The sequence below is a fragment of the Chlamydotis macqueenii genome, chromosome 3 (assembly GCF_036417535.1).
Source record: "Chlamydotis macqueenii isolate bChlMac1 chromosome 3, bChlMac1.mat, whole genome shotgun sequence".
Lineage (NCBI taxonomy): Eukaryota > Metazoa > Chordata > Aves > Otidiformes > Otididae > Chlamydotis > Chlamydotis macqueenii.
Genome location: NC_141558.1, coordinates 62,080,981 through 62,108,760, shown reverse-complemented (window position 1 = coordinate 62,108,760; position 27,780 = coordinate 62,080,981). Strand labels below are relative to the sequence as shown.

The following is a 27,780-nucleotide window of genomic DNA, read 5'->3' as shown; positions in this document are numbered from 1 at the left end:
TGCACTTTGTGCTGCTCCCAACTGTTGTACCACAACAAAGATAGGCTCTTCTCCCATTCATGAAAAGTTTTCATGCAGAGGAACAGGAATTTCCCAGCGGAGGTGAAGTGTTCTCAAAACCATAATGCTTCTCTGTCTGTCGACCCTTTCACATCACCAGAGTCCGGGTGGGGAAGGCGGCCATGTACTTGCGCGCCTGATCTGTCAGGGCCATCTGATCCTCGATCTTCCCGCAGGACGCTGACTCCCAGGCGTTGTTCAGATGCTAAATGAGAAGCAGGCAGAGAGATTGGGGGTGAACACCCTGTGATTTATTCACAGCCCCGGCTGAAGCCCGACCCGCTTGTGATCAAGTGTTGCATGAACACGCAGTGGGATGTTGTCTCATCCCCAGAGAAACTGAAATCTCACCACAACACATAAAGAAATATCACCCCCACTTCTCAGTTAGCGACCGGAGGGGTTGCAGACCAGATGACCTGCAGAGGGGCACACCATGAGAGCTAGGATCCAAACATCCCCACTTCTCTCACAAACAGTGTCTTCTCTACGAGGTCATAAAGGCCTTGCTTTTAACCTTTCCTTCCCATGAAAGGTCTAAAAAAAGAATTTATTTGCAGGTGGACTCTACAGTCAGCAGGGCACAGACAGGTTAAAGCCCACAGTTAAAACGTTCAGCACTCTCACCACGCACAAATTCACTCTAGAAATACAGCTGCTCTGCCCCTGCATTCCCTAAAGGAACCTGACAATCTTGGCAGCCTGACCACAGCCAACAAAAAGTCCCCGTTCAAAGCTGCTTTCACCTGTGCGCAGCGATTAGCACGTGCCCATCAGCAGAGCTCCTCCAGCAAGAGAAGAGGCGGGGGGGGACACGACTCTCAGCAGAAACAGCATTTTAATTATCGTATAAGCCATTTCACTTCTTGTGGTATTTATGGAGGTTACAGACACCATTTAGTATAATGTGAAAGTGAGATAAACATATCTGCAGAGGGCTGTGCGCACTGTATTTATTTACTCACTACACATGTGAGATGTTTCTCATTGCCTTGAGCTATAAACAGTAATGAAGTTTCAAAGCTCCTGGAATTTACCGGTATACACACACATTTACACACGCTTATTTTTTCGTTCTATTGAACTCTTTCCCTTACTCAGTGTATCTGCTTTTCCATGTTGAGATACTCACTAAGCCATGAATAAAAACTCTATTATGGAGCTGGTCGCATGAATACCCGGCATTCCAAAAACACACAGGACTGCGCTGAGTAGAAAGCTGCCTGCCAGCGAGGAGATCCCAGTACTGTTGAAGACTGAAAAGGTCAATCAACCAAGATCCACCACCAAAGACAAGTCAGGGGACACCCTTCTCTATTTTCCTCTGCTTTCAACGAGGATCATCTTTGTAGTTCAAGACTTAGATTACTCATCGAGAGGGCCAAAGGCTTCCCAACGTCTAGGGCACTGGGTGAAGCGTAATTCAGTGGACTGCAAACCGTCTGCTAAGAGCAGAACTGTCCCACTGTGCCCATGGCTCTTCATGCTACCCCTTCTAGTTGCTAACTGTGCAGGAGGATCCTTAAATTATTCTCTGGCCTAAATATTTAGAGAATGCTCCTCTGACTATAAACTGAGTTATCTCGGACATATGGATAGTAAAAGGCTGGGCAACATATGAAATACAGATAATTTCTCATAGCATGCCCTAATCAGCGCACTGGTACAAACACAGGGACCAAGGTTCCCTGCCTCAGAGGGCTTACTATCTAAAAGAGACAAAACCAATTAATAAGTAAGCAGTTTGGCCAAGATGAGGGCAAGCATGTTAGTCCTCTGTTAACTTCTGCTAGGCTTCCCTAGACGTGGCTTTCTCTTCTCTGTAGATACATTCCAAATGTTGTCTCTGCTCTTGATGCCTTTTTGCAGGCAAAACTCCTGCTGAGCTTCAGTGGGAGTTCCCCGTGTGAAGGAGAACCAGGTCAGGCCTCAAATCATTCTGTTTCTGCAGCTTTTTTGTGGGAAAGCTGCATCTGTGTGTGAACAAAGATGCTATGCACCTCTTTTCTAGAGTGGTTCAGCCTGGGTTGGCTGTCTACCTTGTGCTGAGGCTCAGCGTAGGGCATGCACCACAGCCAAAAAGCAGGTGTGACATACTTTCTGCATGCCGCAAACATGCACGCGACATGCCACAGCTTCTTTCATGTTTTGGTTAAACAGCTTCCAGGGTAACTATTTCAAAGGCCCCTACATCAGCTGGGAACCTACAGCCTCCTGTTGATGGTCAGTGGGACTCAGGCACCTGCGAATATTTTACCCTGTTGTTTTACAGGTATTTGCACCAGGGACCAAATTAATGCCTGGTACAATGCCATTCATTTTACTTAGAAGTTAGATTTGGCCTGTACATCTCAAAAGCAGTTATGGTCGTTCCAGAATAGCCACGATTTCAAAGGACAAAAATATGTGTGCAGCTGGTATTTCCCTGTGATCCTCCAAAGCTTCAATACACTGGTCCAGAAATGAGAGATCAGCAGTCCCCTAAATAACTGAAAACATGTAAGGAAAAGTCCGTCTGTCACAGTACGTCAATTTTTACAAAACAGAACTAACTTCAGGCAAGGAGTGTCCCGATTTCATAAATTAGGCTTAATTGTTAGTATCTACACTGAGCTCTTTGTATTAACAGCCATGTGCTTAGAAAAGAAAAAATAATCAATCTGTATCTTGGTATCTCCAACATCTCAGCAGGCTGCTACATGTCACTCATTCCACGGAAAGCCTGGTCTTCGTTTAACCTGATGTCAGCGCAGCAGAAGCCGCTCAGGCAGGCAGTAACCCTCTGCCGCCCCTCCAGGCTCGGCCGCCCCGGTGCCCGGGGGAAGCACTGGGCAGCAGAGGCAGCAAGCAGCAGGAGGATCAGCCAGACCCCCGACTCGAGCCTGCTTGCAAAAACTTACTCCAGTTTTGCCGTAGAGACAGCGCAGGAGAATTTCCCCACAGAGTTTTGACCCTTGTATTAGTTCACCAGAAACACATCACACTGTATTTTTTTCCTCGTATAACAAATTTACAAAAAGAGACTGATTTTGCAGGCTCACTGACAGTGGTGAGAGCTTTGCTTCAGTGAAGAAAGCTGAATTTGACCCAAAGTAGTGTATTTACTGAAGTAGTGTATTTACAACTTTAATTTCTATGCTGGGGAACTCAGATAACATTTGAAGCGGGTATTTTTAATAAACATTTTCTGTCTGAAGCCTTGGCTCTCAGTAGCCAACACAAAACAAAGCACAATGCCTTTGCCTTGCCAGCCCTGCAGCACAGCGCCAAAGGCACGTGCCACAGTCATCCCGATGCGAGAAGTTTTACTTCCCTCCTTGGCAGAGAGCACCGGGTCCCGTGACCCAGGCAGAACACATTGCCAGGTCTGCACACACACACAGAGCTACGGGATCCCTCATTAAAAAAAGGAAAAGCACAACACCTCCTTCCACATCAGCACCGTAGTGAGTATTGACAGGGCTCTGCTACAGGAAAGTGGCAACGCCCTGCAGAAAGCAGCGCTTAGCGAATTTATCAAAAGAGAAAAGAGAGGAATGGCTTTAAACTGGAAGAGGGTAGGTTTAAAGTAGACATAGGGAAAAAAATCTTTACTATGAGGGTGGTGAGGCACTGGAACAGGTTGCCCAGAGAAATTGTGAATGCCCCATCCCTGGAAGCGTTCAAGGCCAGGTTGGATGGAGCTTTGAGCAACCTGATCTAGTGGAAGGTGTCCCTGCTTTGGGCAGGGGGGTTGGAACTAGTTGATCTTTAAGGTCCCTTCCAACCCAAACCATTCTGTGATTCTATAATGTGGGCAGAAAGCTAGAGGCATAGAGGAAAACAGCACAGAAAGTAAAGTCAAACCTCTCCTTTTGCAGAATGCTCACTGCATCTCCCCTATCACATTGTAAGGTCCAACTCTGCAAATCAACAGATGGAAACACAAAAGCTTTGTAACTAGAAGCCAAAAGGCCTGGCCCAAACCCCACCAAAATTGATGGGCATCTCTTCATTGACTCAGTGGATTCATACCACTTAAATTCAGTGATCTAAGAGCGAGGTGTTCATTTTGGCACCTAAATCCCTAGCCAGTGGGGAAAGAAAGGGATTTCCACAGTACAAATCACTCCATACATCTATTTTTCATTGCCTCAAAGAGCAGGAGACTACTCTCAGTTTTGCTGTCAATTAAAAAAATATAAGCCTTTTCAGCTATTACCTCCAGCTGTATTTTTTTCTTCCACACACAGCAGTTTTCTCTCTTTAAGTTAAAACAAGGAGCAGGGAGGAGAAGAACATATACTACTATGAGTACCCATAGGATAAAATTACAGACCCATGGTACAATTCCAGCTATATCATTCTCCCTGGCTCGTATTTTTTTAACCTCAGTAATCCTACCAACATCCTTCTCCTGGCTGCAAAACTACCTCACTTACTTATCCTGTAACGTGCCTTCAACAGCCCTCAGGCAGATGCGAACTGTAAACAAACTGTCAAAGCTGCAAGGGGGATATCCAGTTAAAGCACTAAAAAATAAAAACTTGGACCATCTAGTGAAAACAGCCCAGAGTAAGGAAAGAAAAGACTGTGGAAAGGTGCTTTTCTAACAGAACTAGTCCTGCACTCGGAGCCTGGTTTGCCTTCTCATGTGCTGTCTGCATAGCTTAAGAAAGCTCCTGCATTAAGCCACCCTGCCTGGCAGGAGTGGATGCCAAAACCAAACGCTGCTGCAGTCCTGCAGTACCAAGCGCCCAAACTGATGGAAGCGTGGGAAAAATCTTTGGGCAAAGAACTGTGGTAAAAGACAGATTTTCAATCTCTGCTATGCTGGCAGGCATCTTCAGCAACTCCAGCAAAGTTATTGGTGTTACATACATTGCTATTAATTTAGCCAAGTTGTGCTGGCATTTAAAACCAAAAAAAAAAAGCCAAAATGTTTAAAATATTTAGAAGGCTCAGGTGATTAGAAGGTATCTTATCGTGTTTCTCTACTGCAAAAAAAGCTAGATTTCTTGCCAGTTTTCCCTTACATTACACAGTATGAATAACACATAGAACATGCTGCTGAAAAGAAGGCTTGAAGCAGAAATGCAGCACTCCTTCTGAAACAGTAAAACAATCAACGCCCTAAGCAAAGCAATTTCCTAGGAGAATATGACACCTATCATGTAGAATAGTACAGCTTTCTATTCCATAAGGATGGAGAAGCAAGAGAAGCCCTTTTACTTATCAAGACAAGACAATAAAGACTAATTAAAAACTCAAGTGACCATAAATTAATTCTACTTCATTTGCTAAGGCAGAGCACGATTTCTGCTCATGTTGCTGGTTCTCCTCCTGGGCATGGGACAGTCTTCTCCTAAACTCTGGGGCTTCCCCAGTTGCTCAGAAACACAGATTGCTAAATGTGAGAGTGTAAGACGATCCAACTTTTCACGTTTTATTATAAGCCTGATACCAGTGCTAGAAAGAGCTCTTTGGTGGCACTTTCAAGAGCTTAACCCTGCAGCCCTTACTCAGACAAAACTCCTGTTTGAGATGTATGAACTTTCCAAGTAAGATTAATGGGGGAGATATAGAAATGGGCTGAGCACCTGCAACTCACATTAGGATATTTAGTACCTTCCTAGTTTTGTCCTTAAGTCATTTATTTTATTCATGGATCAGAACATATTGCTGCAAATAGCTGACAGGCAAGCCATCACTTTTCTTCTTTCTGGGAGACTACTGCCTGCTGTAGTAGGAGCTGTAACTCCTGATCTGTTTGCAACCTAAATTCTGCTGCCCTCAGAGGAAAACATACAATGACTGATCTGTAATTTCCAATCTCTTTTTGCTTCCCTCAGCTGTGCCAAGCACAGCTCCTGTACATACCAGCCACTGGCAAGAGAAAGGACAACACAAGTGAGGGAAACCCGCAGGGCCACCTTCCCTTGCTGTGCAAATCTTAAACCTCCGGGGACCTGAGTACAGCATGGTTCCCCCTCTCCCTTCATTAAACAAAGAGAGTATGAGATTTGGGGATCTTCTTGCCCCAAAAAAGCCATGGAGAAAAACCAGATAAAGTCTGCTGCTGCAGCAGAACGCACTGCCTCATCTATACATTTTTTGTGACAACCAGCTGCAAATAAAATTCCACATTTCACTTTCTGAATGGAGAAAATTAAGCTTAATTGACAGCTCACACTCTTGAAAAGGTTAACCAAGTAACTGTTTTAAAATCCTTTAAACTTAGTCTTTAAAGAAAATGGTTACATAAACCACTGAAAGTCAGGAAATTTGAGCTGAAACATGTCAGTCTGTGGTTAAAAAATGGAAAGTGACAGGAGCTAGGGGTTGAAGAACATTCTCTTTAGCTTGCAGGGCTTCTACCTTGTGTTGTTTCCTTTGTTACTGGAGGAAGAAGATATCAAAGCAGCGCTATTTTCTTAAAAGGTTCCATTTCATGGTGTCTTTTGATAGCCTGCAGAGTTAGGTGGATGGTCTGGTCTACGATTTAGCCTACTTTTCTATGTGTTAAAATGTCTATGTTAGGATAGTTTGCATTACGTACTGCTACTGCTATTGAACATATAATTTTCACACAGCAAGGGCCAGAAACACAGTTTTTACATAACCTCTTACAAGGCATCGTTCAAGCAAATGCTCAGTGCAGATCGTCAGTTTGCCTCAATAATGGCTTCATATGTTAATCTTAACCTTTGGAAAAGTTCCTAGTGAGGCCAGAAACTCGCTACAGTGAAACTAGGTATTGCTTCAGTGACAAAAATGTAGGGCACAGAAATATAGGTTGTAACTAACTCCACCAATATAAAGTAGAAGTATTTGGGATCCATGCAATGGAGAGTAAGAGTAAGTCCACCCCAAGGCAACATGTGGGTCTGGTGAGACATCTCCTATCCCCACCAGTAAGAGAATAGCCAGTGCGCAACTGTGAGATTTGCCATACGGGACAAAAAAGCCAGCTGAACCTTCATACCTTACCAGAAAGATTCCACACAGAGCTGCCTTTACATCCAATGTTCTACAGAGACTTAACCAGGGAATCAAATCAGGATGAAGCCCAAACTCTTCTTGGGTCTAAGGGGGCTTTTTCTGCCACTGCTCTAGTGCAACACTGATACCACCATACTCCCACTGCAGTTAGATGCAGCTACCTGACCTTGCATGCCCAATGATGCAACATGCTCTTCCTCCTAAGTCATGGTGAATCATATTATGCCATCTGATATGCTAACCGACTATTTGCTAAGCTGGATATGATCAGTCTTGTATCCATAATGCAGTAAAAAATATCCTTAGACATTGCTTTGAACATTTGTTACTCTTGCCTTCTTTGGAATCTAACAGCAAAACAATAAGTCATCAGGCATTTTGGTGAGTTTATTGCTAACCAAATATATTTTTCTTTATGTAATTGCAGTTAAAACTATTAAAGCAATCAAAAATACTGCAGGCTGGTAAACATACTACCTCCCTCTTATGTAAGTTCAAATTTAAAAGAAAACGGAATTTTAAGAACCAAGTATACTTTAAAAAACAATAAGCTTAGTGCTCTCTTTCTTTCTCTTTCCTCTCCATGCACTCATCCCAAGGTGCAGAGAGTGCTATAATTCTTACTTGGACTGAAGTCAATGAGAATTTGCCTAAGTAAGAACAGTTGGATCAGGCCCAAAATATTAACAGCAGCAATGTAAACATATGCAGACACAATTAAATTTCACCCAGATGCGTTGCCTGGTGTTTCATGTCTACCTGCATGCAATCAATAGATTTAGTCCAGTGTTCGTGTGGGTGTGTGTACATGTATGCGGGCGAAATACCACATTATAAAGCAGAAAGCACAGAACGAGAACATGCTAAATAATGATCACGTACAAAATGCTACCAGTCAAAAGTAAGCGCAAATGCTAACATTTTCAACAGCTTTGCGCCCTTTAGACATGCTGTGTCCTCATCACAAACATCCAGCTCCACTGGGACAGAGAGGGAGAAGCGTTAAGGCACAGCAGCAGCACTTTCTGGCACGAAAGCAAGCCAGACGGAGTGTCCTTTCTGAGCTGTACTGGGCCAAACTCCCCAGTAAGGCCAGGCAGCCTTACCAGGGATGAAGCAGATACGATACTGCCTTTAACCATGACACTGAGTCCAAATCAGAGAGCGCAGGAATTGCCAGACAAGACCACATTGTTATAGAAAGTCTGTATTTCATTCTGAAAAAGCTCTCTGTGCCACCGTCACAGAAACCTCTAGCCTCATTCTTCATTTAGGATTACATTTCAGCTGAAACACTCAGTGTTTCTTCACTGGCAGAGAGAATAATTTTACCTTCATACTGGTACACCAAGAAGCTGCATACTAAGTATTCATTTTGGGGCTTTTTACAACTGCTTTTTCTTTCAGTTCAACATGTTTTAAACATTGAGAAGTTGGGAAGTAATGTTTAACTTAGTTCCTACTTAAAGAAAAGTAATCTTTATCCAAATAATGAGAATACCTGACTTTTAACATGCAAAATTAAAGGCTTTTCCTGAGCAATGGCTGAAGAATGGGATCCAGAATGGCCCAAGTTGACTCACATAAACTTCCTGAACAAAATCAGCGTGAGGAGAGAAGGTTAAACAAGCCCTTGCATTTACAGCAGCTTGTAAATTATTTTTAGATAGCAGGAAACATAACACTGTTACGCCAAAGATCAAAAGATCCTATTCTAGAGTCACCTCAGGTGCTTCGTTTTTATTACAGGCAGAGTGCAGGTAACTACCACTAACAGGACAACCAACAACATACTCTGTTTGGCTACCTGAAAATTTTGCCCTAAACCTACGGAGGAGCCTGGAGTTCGGCCAGGGGAGATGGCCAGGCGTCAGTGCACCGGCAAGGCAGTAGGGCTGAGCACGCGGTCGCTCGCTGCCTCCTCCCAGGCACAAGCTGGGGCGCTCCAGCGACTCCCTGCAAAGCTGGAGCCCTGGGCTCCTTTGCCACAAGACGGTCTGAATTCAGTCCCCAAATAATTGCCCTAACCCAGTGGTAGTGGGAACCCTCCTCTTAGCCATCTACCATGTGCAGCTATGAAACAAGGTTCGTGAGAAAAGAGCAAATAAGCAAAAGGGAGTGTGAGTCTTTGGCCCTTACGGACACCTCCATGCAGGGGGGAGACACAGTCCCTGCTCTCCAAAGCTGCTTTTAATCAGATGATTCTGCAATGCGAAATATACAAACCTACTCCATGGCAAACTGTGCCAAATGGGGATACGTGTGAAATGTTAATATCTTGCTTTATAATGTCTGGCTAGAGATGCTTAATCAAAACCAGGTTTTGTTCATTCCTTCCTACTGTAAATAATCCCTGGTGTAAATTCTGGGAAGAGGGAGGAAAGAAAGGATTAGCCATGTGGACTATCTGTCTGAAAGTCGGGAACTACGGAATTATAATTTCCTTTCTGACAGTGACTCACCCTGGGGAATGATACACTTTCCCTCAATTAGCCCATGTGGAGAAAGGATATAAAGTCACTTATTCATCTACTTCAAAAATATGAGTTGTGGTGGAAGGATAACTAATCATTATCTACACTGTGCTTCATTCTCTGAATGACTTCTGTCCACAACAGTTGACAAAGAGGCTGCTGATGACTTTGAAGGGCTTGGATCAGGTCCTATGTAGTAGGTATCCAAGTATTTTAAAATATAGCAAATCTATGTGTTTGTTAACACTTGGAAAAAACATAAATACCTAAAACCCAGCCTCACATCTGGCTTACATTAAAACAGTCATACATTTAACTCTGTTCAGGATCCCAAGACATACAACTGGCCATGGGCGTTACAATGCCCCTTCAGACCACCAGTTCCAACCGCATTTCTGGTGCGACCTCAGCCTGCACTCAGGGGAACGACATCCCCGTGCTTGGCTGGATGGCCAATATGGGCCGCATCTGTGCCGGCCAGCCGGGCAGTTTCAGAGTCTCTGCTATTGTGCCAAGGCCAGCGACAAGTTTTGACCACCATCACACCATTCAGCTCTCTTGCTCTCCAAAACAGCAGAGCCATCTACAAGAAGTCTACAGGAAAAAGCCCCTGGCCCCTGTTAATTCTCAATCCTACCAATATAACACCAGAGCCAGCTGAGTTACAACGCACCACACACGGGGCTTCCCCCTGTTGAGCTTCCTAGCACAGCTGCAGCCACCGTGTCCTCATGCTCCACAGGTAAAGTGAGATCCTCAACCATGTTCATCTGAACGTTTCCTTCTTCTATACCCAAAGCTTAAAATCAGTCTGTGAGAAAGCAATATATATGCATTTTTATATACAAAGGGTATTTTCATCAAAGAATAGTTACCTGCAGTGGACTAGATAGTGGTCTGTTCCTAGGTACTGCAAATGTTTTGTGAAAACTACCATCCTCTTCTGACACAGGCATCTTTAAAATGGAACTGGTAAGAAGATTCTGAAGAGAAAAAGAAAAAAAAAAAACAGTTTTCAGTAACTCAAGAGAACAACCTGAATTCAAACATATTAAAAGCAAACTCAGCCTGACTGCAGAGGGTGCAATGCTGGGCACGGTCACAGACAGAGCACTCAGCCTGGGAGCAGACCTCAGCTTGGGAGCAGACCTAAGCCTAGGGTCCCTGGGACTGGGCTTTGCAGGAGCTTTGTCATGTGCAAAGGTTTTTCATCCAGTGAAACTCCCAAGTGCAAGAATAACGGTAACATTGAATAGTTCCAGTGAAGCAAAGGGAACCGCGCTCATGCAAGGTCTCCTTTGCACAAAGCAAAACAGACTCTCTCTTTCTTTTACCAGTTTGAAGTCTGTGACCTAGTCATTTCTATACACAAGTGCAGGTGTCCTCCAAGTGCAGGCTCTTTACAAAGACTGGGCTGTGCAATGACTGCAACTTCTGCTACCTTCTATAGGCATTGCAGTGATCTAATTAAGAATGGGATTTTGTTTCTTAAGCTTAACACAGGAAAACGATACGGAAATAATGAATAATGCCTGCTTGTGAGGAAGGTCAGACAAAATATCTTCTCTCTCGCATTTAAGAACTGAACAGGGATGTAAAGCAGAAAAAACATTTGGTGGTGTGAAAACTTGCACTTACTGGCACATCTTCCATAGTAGCTGCATGTGTAAAGAGCTGAGTGTTCAAGTTTTCTCCTTCCCAGTGATTTGAGCAAAAAAATTTTTCAGCTTTATCTGTTGGAGACTCCACCTGAAAGTAGGCAAGACACCATGATAAAAACCAGTACCTAACTGACCAGAAGGAGGTTTATCTGTCAGTTCCTTAATAAATCAAATAAATATTCTTCACAACCATGCATAATGAATGTTTACAGTACTGTCTTTTACTGCATCCTTGCTCTTTGCAGAAGAAAAAAGTTCAAGGTTCTCAAAAAATCCTCACCAAATAAAACTTTGAATACTTGCACTCAGCGCTCTGTCAGTATTCAGGAGTTTAATCCTCTAGAAAGGATTGAGAATATATGTATTTTTAGAACTTTAGTGACAAAGTAATATAATGCAATGTCCTTAAATGTTCAGGTTTCTAAGTCACTCCATGGCGCTTGGTCCCCGTGGGGTTCTTCTATAGTTTTCACCAATATTAGAAAGATACAATCCAAATTCCTGTCTAATTTTTTTTTTTTTCTTTTTAAGTTTCAAATGAAAACTGCATTAGAACGGCCCAAGCAAACCCCTGCTGAAAACAGCAGAAAGACTTCTATGGAAATCAATGGGAGATGAATTAGGCATGCCTAGTATACTATATAGAACCAACACTAAGGTCTTGGGGCTCACATGAAAGAAAAACAGACGCAGCTCTTTAACAGAAAAGGTACAGGTATAAGTTTCTCAGCAAAGAATGCTGAATTAAATTGCCTCAGGTAAGTTTGAGATTTACCTCTTGTTTGATTTTCTTAAGCAAAGGGGGTCCACTTTCATGTAGCCCAGCCACTATTGCAGATTCCTCCGACTCCTGCTTGATAACGTCCTGCAGATCTTCTACAAGATGAGTTGGAGTTTGAGGCTGAAAGGAAGAAACGTTATATCCAAGTCCCAGAACATCCCTCTGCACTAATATCAAAGCAACTTTTATCATTGTTTCCTTCTTACCAGCATCTTCAAAGGACCATATTTGATTTCCTGAGCTGCCAGTGCGTTTTTGAATGGAGTGGGTGTTCTTGGAGAGCTCTCTAATATCGACCTCTTGATTGCTGGAGTTCTGAAACTTTAAAAAGAGAAAGAAAAACTTTAAAGGAACATTCTTGGGAATATTACCTCTTTACAGAAATACCTGCATACAGGCAGTGGTTGCTGTAAGACTTGGACAAATACTTTCCTGCAATCCTATAATCCATTTTGCTTTTCTGGCAGAACATCTGTTTAACTGTGACAAGATGAAATGGTTTTATTTAAAAAATTAGTGAGGCTATATGCATGATTGTTCTGTAGTAATAACCTACCTCTGCAGTTATAAAGTGGAAGTTTTACTCTAAACTAAGAGAAATCTGAATGTGTTAGCCAACAACTCTGCAGGAAGCATACTGTGACCCAGCATTCTGGTTGCATGCAAACCAGAAGAAATTAACCCTCATGAATCTGACAAGACATCGTGATAACAGACTTACACATGGTTTTCCTTCTGAGCTTTGAAAGTCTGGTCCCTGTGGAACGGTGTGGTAACAGCCATCTTATGGCTACACACTGGTGTGGAAGTTAGTGCAGGGTTGTCCAGGCTCAGGTTTTCATGATTGGATGAGGTGTTTAAGAACTGCAGGTAGTGAAAGGAAAAATCAACAGGAACATCCAGATTACAAGGTTGACTTCTTAAGCTGACGTTACTGAACAAAATAAATTCCTTTTTTCTCATTGACATAAGTGAATCTCCCAACCCTACGATGCAGGCAGGTGTGTGTGGGGTACCTAACTACGTGGCAAAACAATATTTAACAGCTTGGCTGGAGCACTCAGGAAGCCAAAACGACCATTTCAAGAAAGGGAAGTTGTAAAGAAAATGACACTCTGTTATTAACACTCTCCGCCACTTTAAGAGACAAATCTTAAAAGCCCAAATTGGATTTTCTGCATAAATAAATTTTAACTAATATTAAGAGCAGTGTGCCCAAGTAAGAACTGGGTGAAACTGAGTAAGGGATGTTTCAGAAATAAACTCACAGGAAACGGGGCTAAATTCCACAAAGATTTATATAAGGAATCTAGGCACTTTTAAGGCAGTAAATAAAATGTTTATGACAGGAAAATAAATTTCCTATCGTCTCTCTCAAACTAAAGTGCTCCATTTTCACAGCATAAAATGAAAACTGCCACCTGTGATGGGTGCATGGAGTGTTTTGGAATGAAAACAGCTGACCGAAAAGGAGACAGCAGTATTCGTTTGGAGAAAATTGCTTTTGCATGAGTTCTACTTCGTAACCTAAAATATTGTTTCAATTTCTAGTATCTACAAATCTGTGAGTGTAGTGGTATCCTTTACTCTGACAATGACTCATCATATTACCTTCTAGACTCAATTTGCATTGGATTAAAATACAATTTATAAAAATATGGCATGTAGGAAAATATGGATTTCACTGGATAAATGGCATACAATTAAAATGCCTAAACAGGTAATGGAAGATACAGTGGGAGATCATTACGTGCAATCTTTTACTATCCTTCATGAAACAGTGTTTCTCTGACTTCAAGGACTAAAGCCAAACCAAGGCAAAACCAACACAAACAGACAAACAAAAAAACCAAAACACTTTTAAATAGTGCTACAGCTGTGAAACAAAGCAACCATCGACAGGAATTTGGAAGTGCACGCCAGGCCATTTCAACAGGCCATTTTCCTCCTCATTCCTATTCCGCTCCACTCCACATGGCCTAGGCTGAGGATGGAGAGCCATGATTTGAATTTTCTGGTTGTTGTCAGTTTGTCTCACAATCTGAATGCTATTTAAATGCAGTTTGGGGTTTTCTAGGTCAATGAATCATACTGTAAGTGGACAGAGATGGAAAATATTACAAATGATCAGAAATGTTAAACTCTAGTAGCTGAAGGAGTTAACAGCAAGAGCAAAGGAAGCAATCGTATTCCCCTACAAAAGTGATCCGAATAAAAAAAAAAACCCAAGCCCCACAGATGAATTTAAAAGAAGAGAATCAACAGTTAGCTTGCTGATGATCTAAACTCAGCGGTGAAGACTAAGAGCAGTGAGAAGATTCAAACATGGAGTGAAATCAACAAGCGCAACGGTAATTAGTCATTTGTTCCAAAGGATTAGTTTCTAAATTGTTAAGTCTGGGGTGACTTTTGAGAATTAGTAACATCTGTGCAGAAGTCTTGATCTACCTGTGAGGGAGAGAAGGGCAGGCTTTTGACAGGGGAGCACTTAGGAGGAGTTGAGCTGCTGACGTCAGCTAGGACCAAGGTGCTACTGTGGCCACTGGCTAAGGGGCTGGAGTGCCCTCTCCTTTTGCGAAGAAGGACCCATGGAGCTGCGCTGCCCTGTGAGGCAGATAAGGACTTTGGTGAGCCAGGAGAGCCCTGACTCGACATGATTTTGCTCAAGTTTGTGATGGGGTGTCCTTGAGGTCTACAAGCACTGGCCCCTCTTTGCTGAAGCTGCGTGACTTTGTCTGAGGGAGCTTTGCTAGCCGAAGTGTCTGTGTCTTCAAAGAATTCAAAACTGCTGAGATCACCCCACAATGAAGGATCCTGAAACAACGTGGGAGGCACGGAGCTATAAGACAGTGTATAGTGCCACCTCATGAAAACACAGCACTAGGATATGCCCATAACCAACAACAACCACAAAGTCTTTCCCAGTTCAATTCAGCTTGACCCTGTTTATTTGAGTAGTAACACTGTGAACGCTTATTTGTGTTTTCAGTGTATACCCTGATTACATCAAACTGGCTAACATCCTAGTAGTGTTGCTAGCAACTGAGTCCCTAAAGAAACAATGAGTCAAATGATGTCCTTCCTATTTACTTGCCCAGGGTTTTCTGCCTGATATGAAGACAGTGCCCTGCGCTACCAAAAAGGTGTGCCTTGGGCTCTAAACCAAGACTGGTCTCCTAACTTGCATTCCTGCTCTGGACGGGCTGAATGGGACGTGACGCTATGTTAAGCAGACACCTTTGCTGGTGTTTGGAGGGTGCCACCAACAAACCTATTTCAACGTGCCGCTTCTGTTACACGCAGTATTTCAGAGACCACAATGAGAAAAGGCCAATGTCGGTGAGCTCCCTGGCATTTAAAATGCTTGTTTCCAGTTCTTCACATATGCCAGGGCAAGCTCCTTAAACTCTGAGAAGCAGCTATTGAAGCTACAACAAAAACTTTTAGAAAATGACACAGATACATGAGCAGCCACACATAAACCTATGGCATGTGTCACTTCAAATATATATATAAGCATCATTTCATTCTTTAAAATCTTTCACGGTGTCTCTGATTTTATTTTAAGGAAATTTAATATCAAGAAATTGTTTCAAGCTCCTACTGTGCAGTTTGCTAAAAATGACACTCCCATTCCAAGATGTAGGAGGAAAAGGAGACACATATAAAGAGCATACACATCCATACTTGAGGGCTTCATTTATGAGCAGTTGCGTTTCGTTATGTCAGAAGCTAAGCTTCAGATCTTGTAGCAATTAGAAGTTACTTGGAAAAAAAAAGAAACACATTTAGGACGGTCCCAGTTCCTCTCCCCTTACTCCTTGACCACGCACAAATCCACCTGAGGTGGCAAGTCTACTTACGGAGTCTATTAACTGGAGTGTTTCTGCAAATTCTAAGAGATTCTTAACATTATCCAAGATGTTGCTCTGGTGAACAATCATGCACCGCGCAGGGGATGCACTTTCCTCAGGTAAGCAACCGTGATCCACCGGTGGAGATGGAGTACAGTGGTGATGTTCCCCCAAACAGGAAACAGGTGCATTGTCACCACTGGTCCTGGTACTGTCAGCAATTGTGGTGCTGTGCCAGCCGGGGTAGTTTGATGTGTGGTTCTGTGTCTAAAGGAAGAAGAAAAAAAAAAAAAAAGGGGGGGGGGGAAGGCAGAAGGAACTTAGCAATGAAATTGCACAAGGTGTCAGATGCCACTGGAGGAAAGATAAAAGTAGTTGCATCATCAACTAAAAGCTTATGCCTATGAAACAATTGTCAAGATGTTTCCTTTCATCAGTGCAAGATCTCCTTTTAAGTAATATCGGCATTGTATTTGTTATCCCAAAGTTACCTGATAATTTACTTTCAGGATTATGAGCATATACCATTTCTAACACGTAATCAATTCATACTGTGTTACTCCAAAAGCTCAAGAAGTGTCTGCAAGTCATTTTCTGTGAGAAGCAAGAAATGGCAAGGTTTCCCTACTGAGCGCTCAGCACTGCAGGAGGCTAAAGGGTTTAAGAGTTAGAGTTGCTTTTGTTTGCTTATCTCCTTTTCTTCTTCTGTCCCTGTCTAATGCTACAGCTTACACCAATGCAATGAAGAGGCTGTCAAATCAACGTGGTTAGGAAAGCAGAAGAACAAATTAACAGAAGTTTCTTTCCAGTGTGATCATGCAACAGAAGAAATTGCAAAACATTAACTAAAGTTAAAAAGTGGCCAAACTAACGTATCATGCATGCAGTTGTTTTACTATTAATTTAAATATTACCCAAAAAAAAGAATCTGCTGGCTATCACCTATCTTCAAAAACGATTCGGGGATTCTTCGCTTTGGTGATGGTGTTAAGGAATTATGTAGGGATTTTCATACATCAACATCAATAGCATACACAACAAAGTGTGAGAATTCAGTAATAGCCAGCATTTGTTCCACACATGCAGTTATGAAGGATCTAACATTATTTGGAGAAGTAAAACAAACTGTCAAACATGCACCAAGTCTGAAACTTACAAAGTGTATAAAACACAGCTGAAGGAAAGAATACAACAGAAAAGAAAAATCTAATGTACAGGCACTACATTTTCATCACATGAACCATTGCACAGTTTCAGAAATGCAGATCCCATTGATTTAAGATCTGTGGGATTTTTCATTTTTGTATAATCATCGTGTTTCCAATATTAAGTCACATTACAGAGCCCAGCCCTGCCCCCACTTTGCAAAGTAAAATACCTGCAAATTGTTTGCCTCTTTTTTTTCAATGTAAGAATTTACGAAGCAAATATAGATTATATATGTGCTATGTTTCATCCTTTTAAAACGGAAATATAGAGCCTTGATTAGTATCGAAGGCAGAGGGGGAGTAAAAAGTTAGAAAGACAAGCACTGGGGTAATGCTGCTATCCCTCCATCCAAGCACACAGTGACAATCTTACTGGTAATGCCTGCTGCCCTTTCAGTTCATTCTCAGTCGACATTAGTAGCAACTCTAATTCCTTTATTCGTTTTTCTTTCTCAGGGTCTTCATCATTATAGTGTCTCTGAAATTAAGAGTTAAGGGAAAAGAAAAGATAAAGGTCTGATAGGATGTAGCAACTAAAATGCTTATGGCTTGCCGTCCTGTGGTTATAATAGCCACATTAGATTCAAAGATGAAACAAACGTCAATTGTGTTTTCCACTACCAAAGTCCCTGATGAATTTCAGTATAGACATTTGAAATGGAGAAAGTGAAAGCTATCACACCAGGTGTCAACTACTGTGTTTTAACTCCGCTTCAGAAGAAGCAGTTATTAGCCATGCTAGAACTCCCCCACCTTCCCCATTTTCTTTTTTCACACTTATTACATTAAAATGTTTCCTTAATGTACAAAGTCTGCATTTTGACCTATCAAATGTTTAACAAATTGACTCTTGAAATGATGTTCAAGTTATCTACCTGAATAGCTGCAGCAGCTGGCTGAGGAACATTGACAATATTTACATGCAGTGCTACTGGATATGGGATCTGACCAGGGACCTAGGCCAAGAAGCAAAAGACATTAAAAGATATTATTTTTATCATATTGTCTGTCTGCATTGTGAATTTGTGTTAAACATACATTGGTTTTAGGCACTTAATATTAATAATCTATGGAGATGAAATAGCAAAAAAATCAACAATGTTTACAAGAAAAGTAAAGAGTTTTTTAGGAATACGACACTGAGGAAGAAAGAAAATGCATGTGTGAAATACCTACTCTTTCTGAATGAGAAAAGTTGAACAATTCATAGATGCATTTGTAGGATTTTTTTTAAATTGAAGTGAAAATGCAAAAGACGCAACTTATTACCATCTAAAACTCCACAATGTAACTGTCTGAAGCAGCAGTCTGTTTCATTATTAATCATTAATAGAAAAGGAATCAGATTAAAAACATTACTTGTTTACTTGGTTCCAACAGGCAACCCACAAAGAGAATACTACTGAAGGAAACGTGGGAGATTTTGACGTAGAACACAGAATTAACCAGATTCAACTGATTTTCAACAAGTGTAATATTCACCACTGTAAGAAACAGTTCACTGCTTACAGGACGTTAAAAACGCTGAACCTGATTCCACCACCTGAATGCTGGCAATTAATTTGAAATGTACATATTTTCATCACGGAATGAAGTCAAAGTCAAAGTGGTCCTCGCCTGACGTCAGAAACATACAGGTCCACTAAGATTAGGAGAAAACCCTTCATGCTTCCTGAAATCAGGTATGGCAAAACAAAAAAATCCCACATTTTCCAGCACTTACATTTTGTGGCTCAGAGATGTGGTAGTAGGGGTAGTCACTGCTCAGAGGTGGCTGGCTGGCTACTGGCAGCTGTGCAGAGGGCGGGTTGTGAGCAAAGGCCATCAAGTGATTGCTCTTCTGAAAGCCGGTGGCTACTGAAGAGTGACAGGCTTTGGAGGAATCCTGCAGGTAGCCCTCCTGCTCAACCTTTCGGCGCATGGTGGAATTCCAGTGGTTCTTGATAGCATTATCAGTTCTGCAACACAAATACATCCATTGGAGGAGTTTTAAAAACATGTATTTCCAGTTCAGACTGAGATTACTGGGCAGGAAACTGCTGTTAGCATTTCTGTTTAAACCTTGAGCTGTTTTTTGACCTTCCTCCTGCCCCCAACTTTATCAATGCTACTCTCAACTTCTCACTTAAGATGCTCAGTATGAAAGTTAAGGAAAAAAATACAAATGGGCTACGGTTGCTTGTATACTTTTTGAAGCAATCTCTAAGCCTTAGGTCCTCAAACGATAAGAAATTAGTAACTTCAGCTCCTCCTCATTCCCATGAGGTGAATTGACAGCAAAGGCTAACACCCCTTTGAGGGTGTCCTGAAGGACTGCCAACATCACCTTCCTACATCTTAATATTGCACTTGAGTTTTATTGTATCTCATTGCTGGAGAACAGCTGTCAAAAGACTAACTTCCAAGCAACTTTCCAACTGGCCACGTAGACAATGACAACATCATGCTATACACACAAATTCAGTAAACAAAGCTGTTTGGATTTTTCTTAGCTGCAGAAAAACTGAGATGCAAATTCTCACATACATAAGTCAGAAAAAGCAAACTTATCAAGTTTGTGAGCTTTTAAGAGTATGCTTAGAAACAGCTTCTCTGTTTGAAAAACATCACCACCACACAGTATTGTTCAAAGCGTTATCTGCAATATGTGGAAGCTACAGAAAAACTTTCCAACGGGCAATTCCTTTCTTGTTTTCTTCTAGAAGGTGAAAAGAGCCCATGGAACGCCTGCTTAAAAGACCATCATGATCTCGGGCATTATATTTAGATCTGGAAGATGTTTCACCAAATAGCAGGAAGAAAAATGGGAAGGGAAACCTCTCCCTTGCTCACATTATTTGCCTGACTACACTTTCTGTTGAGTGACTTTTAGTACAGAGCAAATAAGACACTGAATCTCTGAAATCATATGCAAGCTGTGCATAAGTTTTCAATGTGACAAGTATTCCCAGGACCAGAGTTTGAGGAAGTCAGTTTCTCCTGTTTTATACATGGATTTTTAAAAGGTCAAAATCATCTGGAGGACTCAGGAGCAATTATAAATATTGAAGCAGCCTTCTCTTAAATCATTTTGAATAAACAGGCCGGATTTCATGTTGAAGGTATACCCTCAGCTGAATGTAAATGATGTTCCACTTGTAGAGCCTGATCCTTCACTGTTAAATCAGTTTGAATTTTGACAGTTATTGCAAGCATAAATATGATTCCACAGACATTTAGGAAACTGTTACGGTCTTGCTCTAGTTATTGAGGTTTTTTTACCTATGGCAAACATTAAAAGCATGTAAAAATAGTGTACTGTTCCATGTACTGACCAAGCAGCACAGTTCCCCACTGAGAAAAATGCATACCTATGTCACTGGATTTCCAGGTTTTGATTCCAATTTTTTTTTTATTTATAATGTGCAGCCTGAGGCAACTGAAACAAACTGCTCAGACCTGCAGCTTTTTCCTTTTTTTCCTATTTAAGAGCTAAAGTTACATGTCATTACCGTCCAGGCAGCAACTTTGCAATCTCTGCCCATCTGTTTCCCAGCTTCTTGTGTGCCTGGTAAATAATTCTATCTTCCTCTTCTGTCCAGGACGTTTTCTTCACTTCTGGATTCAAATGGTTGTGCCACCTCTCCCTGCACTGTTTTCCAATCCTTCCCTTCAAATGCTTAGCAATGACAGACCAGCGCTTTGGACCGTATTTCTGCACGAGTTCTATTACCTTCAAAGAAGGACATAAAAACTACCTGTATTTAATGATGCATAATGAATCAATGAATTTTTTTTCTGTGGTGGAGCAATATTTTCAACGACATTTCTCAAAATTGCCACGGTAAAACTAACACACAATTAAGGTTCCCCGCTTCCCCCTTACACTTTTAACCGAAAGGAAAAATCTGGTAATATTTAAAGACATTTCTAGACTGCATTTCTACGTTACAGTGCTGCAAAGGAACATTAATTAATTTGCATAGAAAGCTACACAAATACTAAGCATTGAAACTATAGGATCAGTCTGCTCCTGGCCATATTAGTCCTGAGACTGGTGAAGTCTCTAGGAGTTTTGCCCCAACACATGAAATCCGCTAGAAAGGCATTAATCAGATGGAAAGGAAAACTGATTACCCTTTGATCCTCCTCTTTAGTCCACGGACCTTTGATAAGTTCTGGGTTTAGTACCTTCTGCCACCGGTGCTGGCACTGAACATCTGTCCGATTCTAGCGAAATGTAAAATATGCAAAGTAGGTCATTCTTTAGACAAGGTGAATGTAGAGTGATAACGCTCTTATTTAGGTACGCTTGTTCCTGACCTATTTCAGCAATGACTACTAAACCATATGGAATGATACAATAGGTCTGAGAAGAAGGTGCTCAACTATCACTTTACTCACTGAACTAGATAATATTTCCATCGTTCCTGCAGTAATGACTGTATCACCAAAACTACACAAACTGAATCTTCACCATCTGGCACAATAGCTGTCATGCTTTCACACGCAGTATTTCTACAACAGTCGAAGTGTTCACAAAACAATTATCTTCTAAACCACACTTACAAGTCATCAAAGCTATTTTTACCCTGTGCTGAGACATTTTATTTCAGTGTCACATTGACCACCTACTGTGCAACACCCCTCCAACTCCCATTTTTGCTTGCTTGACTTTTTCCAACCATTTCTGAGAAATGAAAGGAAAATTAAGGCAAGGGTTTCCACAATATTCTATCTAAGTTTCTGAGGTCTCCATCTGTGGAGGTTTTATATCTCCCGCAAAAATGTAACTATAAAGCAACCACTCCCCTTTCCCTTACTTGGAAACCTCTGATAAAGAGTTGTCACTAGAACTGGAAACAGAAACCAATGTCCACCTACAGGAAGGAAATTGGCAACGACTTTCCAGTCTTCTGTGCCATTCTGCTCCACAAGCTTCTTCAGTTTCTCATCCTGAATCATTAAAAAAAAATAACAGACATAATTAATATCGCAAATGAAATGCACTGAAAAAAAAAATGCCTCCTTCTAGCTTCTTACATGTCTATTTCTGCATCCTGCGTGTAAAGCAAGGTGGTCTGTGGTCTTCTCATATCTTTAACTGCCTGAATCAGGACATTTTCCTACTTCTGTGGATTTTGGTAGGTTCTTTACTGTGCTGCAGGAGAAAGACTGACTTTTTCTGTGTTGTTCTTTGACTCGCATTATGCATTCCCATTTTACTGCTCAAAGCAACATAACATTCTTGTACGGGATTTACTAGGAGAGCATGGATGTTTAGATGCCAGGCATCAGAATAACAATGAAATTCAGTAACACTCAGGCATCCAGCTGTCTAGGGACCTCTGAAAATCACAGCCTCAAGCTTTATATGTCTTGCAAGTAATGGGAGTTCCAGTAATTTGCTCATTGCCTATATGTGTGCAATGAATGCACAATAAAACTAATGGCTCTTTTTTGCTCCTGATCACCGTGAGGGAGTTTTGCATACTTGCAATAGCAAGAAATTTGGCCCAGTATTTTTAATGATAAGGCCAGAAATATAGACCCTTAAGACAAAAGAAACCAATCTCATGTACTGGGAAAGATCGAGATAGTGTAAGACAAGCAAGAACTGCCCCAAGAGATAAGAGGAGGGGAGCAATTCTCCCCTTCCCCTATTAGCGCCTCCCAGTATGCTCCCAGTTCATGTGACAGGAAACTGGGCTCCACGGCCATCCCATCCTCGCAGGCCACGTCACTAACACATGTCTGTAAGAGCAGACTATGACTTAAAAATGTTTGCAAGAGGTGACCTGTTACTGTTTATACATCAATATACATTGTAAGAGAGGAGAAAGTCAAAACATAGCTTTAGAACTGTGCTAACGTATTTCACAATAAACTCAAACCAGTTAAATAGCAACAGGATATCCACCTGGCAAGGGAGTTTGATATCACAATTTATCCAGAAAGTCAGCACAAGGGTACGGTGACTAAAACACATTCTGACCTTCAAAAACAAAACACATCTTGAACTCAATTTTGGTACTGCTGGATTTCCCTCTTCCAGCTTTTAATTTATTTCCACTCAGAATCAGAATGCTGCAACTAAAGTGCAAATTTCAAATGGCACAAAAGGACTGCAGTAGTTTCTGCCACAGTTGTTTGCTGCTGTGGGACACTGAACACACGTCAGTTCTCGCATAGCAACCGTTTTCAAACAAAAAGAGGCAGCAGTAGCAATGAAGCATTGCTGCAGGTGACTCTTAATCGGTTTCTCCAACAGGGATTACACGGAGACTCACATACCTGTAACACAGACCTTAGTGGACATAAAAATATGGTGTTTATGCATTTTATTTAAAAGAGAAGAATGATTCTCAAAGTTAAATAAAACACTGAATGTAGCTAATGGGTCAAAACGTTGTCCTCATTCATATACATGGAACTGTCACTGAAGTTAGTCTGCAGACAAGCAATTCAGAGAAGAACGTGATCCATGCTCTCTCCATCTTTTTACACGCAGGAGATGAGTGAACTTGGATTTACCTCTTCGCGGGTCCATCTGGTTTTTCCTAAGTGACGTTTTCCAGTCTTAGGAAGCAGACCATCGTAATCGTGATCATACATCTCAACATCTTCTTCATCATCATCACTACTATAGATACTGCAGGAGGAAACACAGCAAGACATAGAGCGGAACGTGAGGACTTGAGCTACTTAATTACAAAGCACAAAAAACCCACTACAATCCTTACAAAGGTTACACAGATAAAAGTTTTAAAACTTGCACAACAAGATTTTGTTCTGCATTCTGTTGCTCTAGTATTCTGAACTGGTTCTGCTGTTTTTGGTATCCACAGATACAAGCAAAGGGCTGGCAACCTTCGTATTACTGTGCGTGTCTAGACCTGCTCTCACTGTTAGATCAGTGGTGAATTACACATTTGGCAAACTTTCAACCAATGAAGGTTTCAAATTAAAATACAATGTTTGGGACAATAAAGAGAACTAGAGGCTGTGTCCATTACACAAGCACATGTTCAAAATCTTTAACTCGTGCCGTACATTCTGAAAACTATTAGTGTTTTCATATGCCTTACAGAGCAGATAGTTATATCGTTCCCAAACAAAACAGACTCTGTATAAACACAAGAAGCTGACCAATAATAACCTTGTTTGAGAATATGGTTATGGACCCTATATGTTAAGGCAAAAGTTTCTGTAATTAAGTAAAGCCAGTAAGTGGTAGCATTAATATGCAATGGGCTCCAATATAAAACGTGCCTGCCATTTATGGGTCTGGACAGACAAGAGCTGAGGACAAGTATATTTAATATCCTGCAACCAACAAATGAATGACTGAACCCTTAAGACTTCATTACCTCTACTCCATTTCTAAATACTGTTTTTGAAATACTCTGCTACTCACCTAATTCATGACTAAGGGATTTCCCCAGAGGCTATCTATGGGTAAAAAGGACTCTGTTACTCTTCCCACAAACAGCACTTGCTCTACCCAGTTAACTGAGACTAAGAGAGTGTTTTGCAACAAGAGCCGTCTTTCTGGTGGGCAGTATTTTATTTTCAACTTTTAAGATACGGGCAGTAGTTCTAACACTTCAGCTAAGAGATGACAACCACAAGTGCTAAAAAGGAGACAATGTCATGCTACGAGACTAAAAACTGTGATATATATCTGATGGTATGGTATGCTGCGGTATGTCAAGGTATGACTAAGATATTAAAATAAAGTTATTTTGTAATAAAATCGTCTGGCATTGTTTATCCCGTTGACCTGTTTTCAGGAGATCACTTTTTAAGTTAAGCTGCTGTGAAGCACAGAGACTATTAGTCCAGAGGCAAACCCCTCCAAAAGGCAAACTGTGAAGCACATATTCTTTTGAAGTACACTGGGCTAATCACACCACACGTTTTCAACCCTGTTTTCTGGCCTGTGGCACATGCCACGAAAAACTACACTACGCACAGGGAGTTTTCCGCAGCCTGCCGTGATGTGTGTGGCCCTCCCCGAGCCTCTGGCGGGTGGCCCCTGACTCACCCACCCAGCCCATCGCTGCCACCCTCAACTCACTCCCACGGTGCCCATCGTCCTCTGGCCTACCTGGCCCCACAGCTCACCCCCAATTTCCCCATCCCATGTAACTGTTTGGGGCAAACACTGACTGAAGCTTCAACTCTGCACGCACCCCTCGTTCGCAGCTGGAGCCTCCCAGGCTGCGCGCTTGAGCAAAGCTCACACGCTCCAGCTGCTGCCAACGCGGTGGCTCCTTCCCCGGCCGCCGCTCGAGGTAGATTCACTTTTCTAAGTGACAGGCTGAGACAGCTGTGTGTCTGCCCATACGCCCAAGGAAGTTTTGCGGCTCGATTTCCAAGTATCATTTTGAAAATGAGTTTCGCAGACAGTACAAGCACCAGGTACTGCATCCATCAGCGACGCTTCCTGTGTGGCGACGTGTTTCAGGCACAGCAGAGAAACGGCAGCAGAACAGCCGCGGCGAACAGGTTAAAATTATTTAAGTGCGGTGCCAGCAACGTAACCGGTTTATTTAACTAACTCGAGCCTTGCTGGCACGGCAGGAGGGAGAGCAAACCCCGCTCTATTACCTGTGCTCTCCAGCAGGAGAAAAGGGCCCTGGGATTTCGGGACGCTCGGTAGCTCCTTCAACCAACCGGGCCCTCGGCGCTGCTCTAGAACTTTTTACTATCGTGCACCCCCGGCCGCGGCCCCGAAGCCCCCAGTCCCCCCGCCCCACGAGCGGCACGGCACAGCTCGGCGATTCGACCGGCTGGGGCAGCCGGTGGGAGCCTCCCGCTCGCCCCCGCGCTTTTCGTCTGGACAACCGACTTGTGCGACGGAACACGGGGGAATCGGGAAAAAAAAAGGGAGAGAGAGGGAAAAAAAAAAAGGAGGGGGTGGAGAGGAAATGACTCGCTGCTGCTACCGTGATTGAAGGAATTCGGGCGCCAGCCCCGCCGGGCAGAGCCCGCGCCCGCGCCCGCTCCCGCCGGGGCGGCCCCGCTCGCCGGCCGCGCCCCGCGGAGCAGGCGGACACCGGACGGCCGCGGCGGGAGCGGGCGGCCGGGCGCGGGGCGGCGGAGCGCCGCGTCCCTGCGGGAGGCGCCCGCGAGGCAGGCGGCTGCTGTCCCTCTCTTTCGGGAGAGACGGGGCGGGTGATTCACCGCCAGCCCCAAGCGGCACCCCGGCTCCCGCACTGCAAGTACAGCCCAGCTCTCGCCCCGCTGCCTCTTCCCGCACGGCGAGCCCCTCTTCCTTAAAAAAAGACCCCCCCACACAAAGTCCCCGGTCCCGCCGGACAGAGCCGGCAGCCGGGCAGGGGAAAGGCAGAGCTGCGACTTTCTGCTCTGTCACAGCCCAGCCGAAGGGGAGGGGAAGAGGGGAGGATGCCGGGCTGGAAAGAGAAAGAGAAAAAAAAAGCCTCCACGTGTCCGACCCGCCGTCCCCGGCTAATTAGACAACAACCCCCTCGCTCTCTGCGCCCGCCCGGCAGCGGCGGCACGGACGCGGCCACGCGGCGCTGCCACAGCCCCGTCCCGCTCCCGTCCCGCCCGCCGCCCCCGGCCCCCGGCCCGGCGGGGATCGCCCTCGCCCGGGAGAGCGGCGGGCGGGCGGGCACGGGTGACAGCTCCGGCCGACCGCCCCGTCCGAGCCGCAGCCCCCTCCTCTCCCCGCAGCTGGCCGCCCTGCCGCGTTCCGGCGTGTGCAGGGAAAAAGCCAAGCCCCGCGGGGGAGAGCCGCGCTCCCGAGGGCCAAAGGGCCGCCAGTGCAAGAATAAATTGGAGAAAGAAAAAGAAAAAGAAAAAAGACGAGGGAGCGAGCCCAGCCCCCGCGCCCGCCGCCCACCTGCCGTCCCACCCCGCCGGGAATGAATGAATGAATGGGACGGGACGCGCTACCTGTCGCCGCCCAGCCAGCCCGGCATCGTCCTGCCCTGCAGCTGCGGGGCGCGCAGCCCCCGCCGGGCTCCGCGCCGGCTCCTTGCGGGCAGCGAGCCCCGGCTCCCCTCCAGACGCGGAGTCCGGCAGGCGCCCCGTCAGCGACGGCTCTGCCGCGCGTCCCGCCGGGCTGCCGCTCCCCCGGCGCCTCCGGAGCGAAGCGGGGCCGCTTCGCCCTGCGCCGGCGGGCCGGGGGCGGAGTAGCCCAGGTGCGCGGAAGACTCGGGGCGGGTGGCTGCCCGCCACCCTCCCGCCGCTGCCTCCCCTTCTCCACCGCCCCGCCTGACAGGCGCGGAGTGGGTCCGCCCGCCCCCCGCCCGCAGACAGCGGGTTACCTGTGCCGGGGTCTCCGGGCCATCCTCGCACCGGCCGCTGGGGGAGGAGGACAGGGGGTTGGGGGGGGGGGAGCCCGTGCCCTGCTGCCGGGCTGCGCCCAGGCGCTCCGCCGCCGCGCACGGGAGTGCCGAGGAGCCGCGGGAGGAGGAGGAGGAAACAGGTTGAGATTAAAGAGTAAACTCTGTAAACAGAGATGCCATCAAACAAAGGGCCCTTGGACACTCCCCTCCCGCCAAATCTGGCGCCCCTGCAGTGCGCAGGCGCCTGAGCGCCGCGCGGCGGGCCCCGTGCCGCGGCGGCGGGGCGCGGGGCGGGCGGACCGCGGCCGCGAGCCCAACGGGGGGGCCCTCCTGCCCCGCCCCTCCACGGCGGGACACCCTCCTTCCCGTCCCCCCGCGTCAGCCCCGGGGCCCCTAGACGGCTTGGCCGCAGCCCCCGCCTCCCCGCGGCGCCAGGCTTTCACCGGTGAAGCCGTCGGGGTCC

General features: G+C 44.4%; 1 protein-coding gene across 10 annotated transcripts; it reads right to left on the bottom strand.

The window, feature by feature from the left end:
* Nucleotides 1-27,334, bottom strand: MYB (MYB proto-oncogene, transcription factor). Of its 10 annotated transcripts, none has more exons than XM_086744460.1 (16): nucleotides 27,297-27,319; nucleotides 23,533-23,650; nucleotides 21,883-21,954; nucleotides 21,136-21,228; nucleotides 20,511-20,731; nucleotides 18,743-18,977; nucleotides 17,895-17,975; nucleotides 17,393-17,497; nucleotides 15,821-16,078; nucleotides 14,406-14,771; nucleotides 12,679-12,821; nucleotides 12,164-12,278; nucleotides 11,952-12,077; nucleotides 11,154-11,264; nucleotides 10,391-10,498; nucleotides 1-265 (listed from the first exon to the last, which is right to left on the bottom strand). In XM_086744460.1, exons 1-16 carry the CDS (start codon nucleotides 27,317-27,319, stop codon nucleotides 149-151), a joined length of 2,292 nt encoding a protein of 763 aa, XP_086600586.1. In that variant the 3' UTR covers nucleotides 1-148. The 10 variants fall into 10 exon arrangements, with proteins under 10 accessions (XP_086600586.1, XP_086600589.1, XP_086600588.1 ...); XM_086744463.1 differs by having other exon boundaries at nucleotides 14,406-14,561; XM_086744462.1 differs by having other exon boundaries at nucleotides 15,869-16,078.
* Between the last annotated feature and the right edge of the window lie 446 nt (nucleotides 27,335-27,780).